Source organism: Thalassophryne amazonica, chromosome 9, assembly GCF_902500255.1.
Source record: "Thalassophryne amazonica chromosome 9, fThaAma1.1, whole genome shotgun sequence".
Lineage (NCBI taxonomy): Eukaryota > Metazoa > Chordata > Actinopteri > Batrachoidiformes > Batrachoididae > Thalassophryne > Thalassophryne amazonica.
The window spans coordinates 16,661,987-16,667,986 of NC_047111.1; the positions used below are offsets into that span (position 1 = coordinate 16,661,987).

Genomic DNA, 6,000 nt, shown 5'->3' on the forward strand with positions numbered 1-6,000 from the left:
CAGCCCCTCGTCGGAATTCCTTTGTCTGAGAAGTTGCTGAGAGACTGGCGCTTTGTTTGATCAAAATTTTTTCTAAACCTGTGAGACACATCGAAGTGGACATGGTTCGAAAAATTAAGCTGGTTTTCAGTGAAAATTTTAACAGCTGATGAGAGATTTTGAGGTGATTCTGTCGCTTTAAGGACTTTTCACGGTGCGAGACGTCGCGCAGCGCTCTCAGGCGGCGTCATCAGCCTGTTTCAAGCTTAAAACCTCCACATTTCAGGCTCTATTGATCCAGGACGTCGTGAGAGAACAGAGACATTTCAGAAGAAGTCGGTTTCAGCATTTTATCCGGATATTCCACTGTTAAAGGAGATTTTTTTAATGAAAGACGCGCGGACGGGTCCGCGCGTCGGGACGCAGCCGGCGCGGCGGCACAGGAAAAACACCTCCGTGTTGATAACCATTTGTTAAAATCCAGTTGGCTTTTGATGGCTTTCAGTGGAGTGAGTATATGAGAAATTGTTTATCAGCTGGAGATGTTCCAACTTGTCCTTAAGGCTTCCAGCAGAGGTGTTTTTCCTGTGACGGAGCGTCGCGGCGGCTGCGAGCCGACGCTGCAATCCGCCCGCACGTCTTTCATTAAAAAAATCTCCTTTAACAGTGGAATATCCGGATAAAACGCTGAAACCGACTTCTTCTGAAACTTCTCTGTTCTCTCACGACGTCCTGGATCAATAGAGCCTGAAATGTGGAGGTTTTAAGCTTGAAACAGGCTGATGACGCTGCCTGAGAGCGCTGAGCGACGTCTCGCACTGTGGGAAGTCCTTAAAGCGACAGTATCACCTCAAAATCTCTCATCAGCCGTTAAAAGTTTCACTGAAAACCAGCTTAACTTTTCGAACCATGTCCACTTCGATGTGTCTCACAGGTTTAGAAAAAATTTTGATCAAACAAAGCGCCAGTCTCTCAGCAACTTCTCAGACAAAGGAATTCCGACGAGGGGCTGGACGACTCCTCCCACAAGGAGTGCTCACAGGCGAATGACGTCACCGACAGGCGTGGAAAAACTCACGCATGCGCACGAGGGTTCAAGCATGTCTGACGTAAAAACATATGAATGAAATCCATATAGTTTTTGAAAAAAATAAAAAGGACCTATACTTTACGGACAGCCCTCGTATTCCATAACTGTGAGTTGTAAGACAGAATTGAAGAGTATTAATTTAATGTAGCTAGATTAGCCCTCTTTTGGCTCGTTAGCAGGAGACCCGACCCGTGTTTCCAGAGCCGACTGGCCTTCTGTGGATAAACAAGCCGGAGCAAGCTTTTCCTTTTTCTTTGACTCACTGCTGAAATATAGCTCATAAAAAATATGTAGGAGAGCTTTCTGGAAGGATGAGGAGCTTCGGTCACTCATTTTTGCAGCCAGTGAATTTTCAACAGATCAGCTTCATATTTTTTATTAGATTCATAGTTATTTTCAGTGGGTTTTTCCCATATGTCATTATCATCATTGTTTATACAACCCCTGGCAAAAATTATGGAATCACCGGCCTCGGAGGATGTTCATTCAGTTGTTTAATTTTGTAGAAAAAAAGCAGATCACAGACATGGCACAAAACTAAAGTCATTTCAAATGGCAACTTTCTGGCTTTAAGAAACACTATAAGAAATCAAGAAAAAAAAATTGTGGCAGTCAGTAACGGTTACTTTTTTAGACCAAGCAGAGGAAAAAAATATGGAATCACTCAATTCTGACGAAAAAATTATGGAATCACCCTGTAAATTTTCATTCCCAAAACTAACACCTGCATCATATCAGATCTACCCGTTAGTCTGCATCTAAAAAGGAGTGATCACACCTTGGAGAGCTGTTGCACCAAGTGGACTGACATGAATCATGGCTCCAACACGAGACATGTCAATTGAAACAAAGGAGAGGATTATCAAGCTCTTAAAAGAGGGTAAATCATCACGCAGTGTTGCAAAAGATGTTGGTTGTTCACAGTCAGCTGTGTCTAAACTGTGGACCACATACAAACAACATGGGAAGGTTGTTAAAGGCAAACATACTGGTAGACCAAGGAAGACATCAAAGCGTCAAGACAGAAAACTTAAAGCAATATGTCTCAAAAATCGAAAATGCACAACAAAACAAATGAGGAACGAATGGGAGGAAACTGGAGTCAACGTCTGTGACCGAACTGTAAGAAACCGCCTAAAGGAAATGGGATTTACATACAGAAAAGCTAAACGAAAGCCATCATTAACACCTAAACAGAAAAAAACAAGGTTACAATGGGCTAAGGAAAAGCAATCGTGGACTGTGGATGACTGGATGAAAGTCATTCAGTGATGAATCTCGAATCTGCATTGGGCAAGGTGATGATGCTGGAACTTTTGTTTGGTGCCATTCCAATGAGATTTATAAAGATGACTGCCTGAAGAGAACATGTAAATTTCCACAGTCATTGATGATATGGGGCTGCATGTCAGGTAAAGGCACTGGGGAGATGGCTGTCATTACATCATCAATAAATGCACAAGTTTACGTTGATATTTTGGACACTTTTCTTATCCCATCAATTGAAAGGATGTTTGGGGATGATGAAATCATTTGCATAGAGTCAGTGTCAACGAGCAGATCTGATTTGATGCAGGTGTTAGTTTGGGGGATGAAAATTTACAGGGTGATTCCATAATTTATTCCTCAGAATTGAGTGATTCCATATTTTTTTCCCTCTGCTTGGTCTAAAAAAGTAACCGTTACTGACTGCCACAATCTTTTTTTCTTGATTTCTTATAGTGTGTCTTAAAGCCAGAAAGTTGCCATTTGAAATGACTTTAGTTTTTTGTCATGCCTGTGATCTGCTTTTTTGCTACAAAATTAAACAACTGAATGAACATCATCCGAGGCCGGTGATTCCATAATTTTTGCCAGGGGTTGTAGAATAAAATACTTGAAAAAAAGGTCTATATCAAGACTATATCAAGAAACATATATCAAAAAAATACCCCATCAAAAAAAAAAAAAGCAACGAATGATATTTAGCACCCGTTCACTCTATGACATGAAGCAGCTGACACTGGCCAACGTAGCAAATTCTCAAAATTCTCCTTAGTGACATGAAATTTGGGGTTCCACAGGGGTCCGTCTTAGACCTCTGCTTTTCTCCCTTTATATAGCAGCCTTTGGGCACATACTGCTGTGTTTTGGGATTACCTTTCACTGCTATGCTGATGATACTCAGTTATACATGCCAATAACTGCTGGTAATCTCGTTCACATAAAATCCTCATAAGATTGCTTTGCATCAGTGAGAAGCTGGATGTCTAGAAACGTCCTACTTTTAAACTCTGATAAGACTGAAATGATGGTTCTTGGTCCAGTCAGACATCGGCATCAATTTGGCCAGTTAACTCTTAGCTGAGGCTTGTCTGTCATACATCATATGGACAAAGTGAGGAACCTGGGGTTAATTTTTGATCCTACATTGTCCTTTGACCTCCACATTAGAAATATTATGAGGACTGTTTTCTCCCACCTGCAAAATATATCCCATCCTGTCTATGGCTGATGCTGAAACCCTGATCCATGCATTTATCTCTTCAAGATTGGTCTACTGCAATGTTTTATTTTCTGGTTTACCGCAGTCCAGCATTATTGCTCTCCAAATGGTTCAAAATGCTGCAGCCAGACTTTTGACACTAAGCAGAAAGTTCGACCACATTATACCCATTTTGGCGTCTCTTCACTGGCTTCCTGTCCCTGACTGTGAGATTAGATTTTAAGGTTCTGCTACTAGTCTATAAAATTGTTCATGGACTGGCACCTCCCTACCTAGCTGAGCTAATCAAACCTTATGTACCGGCCCGGGCTTTGTGTTCTCAGGGTGCAGGACTACTTTGTGTTCCTAGGGTGAATAAGAAGTTTGCGGGTCACAGAGCTTTCTCTTATCGTGCCCCTGTTCTGTGGAATGATCTCCCTGCATCAATAAAACAGTCAGATTCTGTGGAGACTTTCAAGTCCAGACTTAAGATGCACTTATTTTCTCTTTCATATGGCTAGCATACTAGCATAATATAGTTCTACGGTCTGTACTCTTTTAATTCATTTTATTAGTAAACGGAGCGTGCCGCGGCCTCAACTTTAACTAAATTCTGGGTCTTTTAGTGCTGGGTCTTTTAAGCTTAGGGCTAGTGGCCGGCGATTTTTTTTTTTTAAGAGTCTAACATGAAGGTTTAAAGAATTCAGTGTGATTCGGGTTCAGTGTTACACCACCGTCTTTCTGTGATGTCACTTCCTCTTGTCTTCATTTCTGTCTTTGCCTTGTTTGTTTGTTTGTTTTTTCTTCTTCTACTTCTGTGGTTTCTCTTTTGTGACCTGCTGCTGTTTTTTGTCTTTTTCTCTCTTTCCCTGCGGCGCACTCCTTCGGGGTTTCTACCTCATTCCCGCGAACATTCGTGCAGATCTACAACAAGAACATGATCGTGGACTCCTTCCTCGGTCAGGTGATCCTGTTCAGCGACCCCAACGAGCGCCAGGAGCAGCACACGCTACACCTTCGCGACAAGGGCAGCCGCCAGGACAGCGATCTGCCGGGCACGCTCACCGTGCGCCTCATCACCTCCACCACGCTCACCAACATCTGACGCCGCTGTTTTTTAGTTTGACGCGTAACGCTGAAGGTGGAGTTTCGTCATTCCCGCCCGTCTCCGCCCAGTCCGGCTGTGCTTGTCCAAACTCGTTTTCATGTTCTGCTGCTTCTGCTCTCCTTTTCTTTTGCTTCATCATTTCTGATTTTATTTACGAGTTTTAAAGGCCAATATCAGTATTTAAAACCGGTATTAATGTCTGTGAGTCTGAACACATTCCTGCCAAAAAAAAGGTATCATTCATATCAGAAAGGTTCTTTTGTCCAAGTGAAAAACATTTAAACCAGGTGTCTTCAATTTTTTTTAAATTTTGGGCCGGTGATCACTTTTTAGGATTGCAGCCTTCTAACCAACCAAACGCTCTCGTAGACGTCATCTTCGGTGCCCCAAATGTATGACGGCACAAGACGCCCACAACAGTTGGTCCAGTTGTAATATAGGTCGGGTCCAGTCTGGCGGCATGCGCAATATGCTAAAAGAGCCGCCACACCACAGGAATTGCCTTGAGTCCTGGGTGGTTGCCATCCAGATGTTATAGTCCATGAGACAGGAGACAATTTTGACCTAGTTACTACCACTTAAGATAGCTAAACAATGCTTAGAAACCAGCCTTGGTGTACCATGATGACCTTCACAAAAACGTATGGTGGCCATCCCAGGAGGGGTAGCTGTTGCCAGGTAGGAGTCGATGACGAATTGCACAAGGATCAAATTTTAAAAATGCTCCAGTCATTTTGAAAAGTTTACCACATTATTTATCTGATCATGGGTATTCCAAAAAGGTATAGTTTTGACCGTCTTTGATTGAATGTTGTGGAGTTATGAGGAAAAAACAGCAAAAACTGTGAAAACGGTCAGTTTCAGTTGGAACAGGAGTCAAAAGTTAAAGTTGCTCCAATTTTGGTAATAAAGTGATGCGAACTGTTGGCGGAGCTAGTAGGATTCTAAAATAGAATAGTTTGCACCATCTATTATGCTTCGTTATCAAGTTATGGAGTAACACGTCACATGTCATAGAATCCCGTGGATGTTGACTTTGTTTTACCTTTACTTTGGAGAACAAACATTCAGCATAGTCAGAACTATTCCATTTATTAATTCTATTTGCTCAATTGACAATTTGCATCACTTTTTACCAAAATTGGAGCAACTTTAACTTTCAACCCCTGTACAAACTGAAATTAACCTTTGTCACCATTCTTGTTGTTTTTACTGCATAATTCCATAACATCCAGTCATAGTCCAAACTATACCTTTTTGGAATCTTTATGATCAGAGAAATTTCAATATGATTGGAGCATTTTTAATGTTGACCCCTGTGTAATTCTTCAGTTACAGCTACCGCTCTGTATGGCCACC

At 41.8% G+C, this 6,000-nt stretch overlaps 1 protein-coding gene across 1 annotated transcript in view; it reads left to right on the top strand.

The window, feature by feature from the left end:
- Positions 1-4,863, top strand: part of capn5b (calpain 5b) — a 91,609-nt gene extending 86,746 nt beyond the window's left edge. Inside the window, exon 13 of the mRNA XM_034177674.1 lies at positions 4,456-4,863. Within this exon, the coding sequence (XP_034033565.1) occupies positions 4,456-4,638 (183 nt within the window). The 3' untranslated portion in view covers positions 4,639-4,863. The remainder of the gene's footprint in view (positions 1-4,455) is intronic.
- Positions 4,864-6,000: the final 1,137 nt, after the last annotated feature.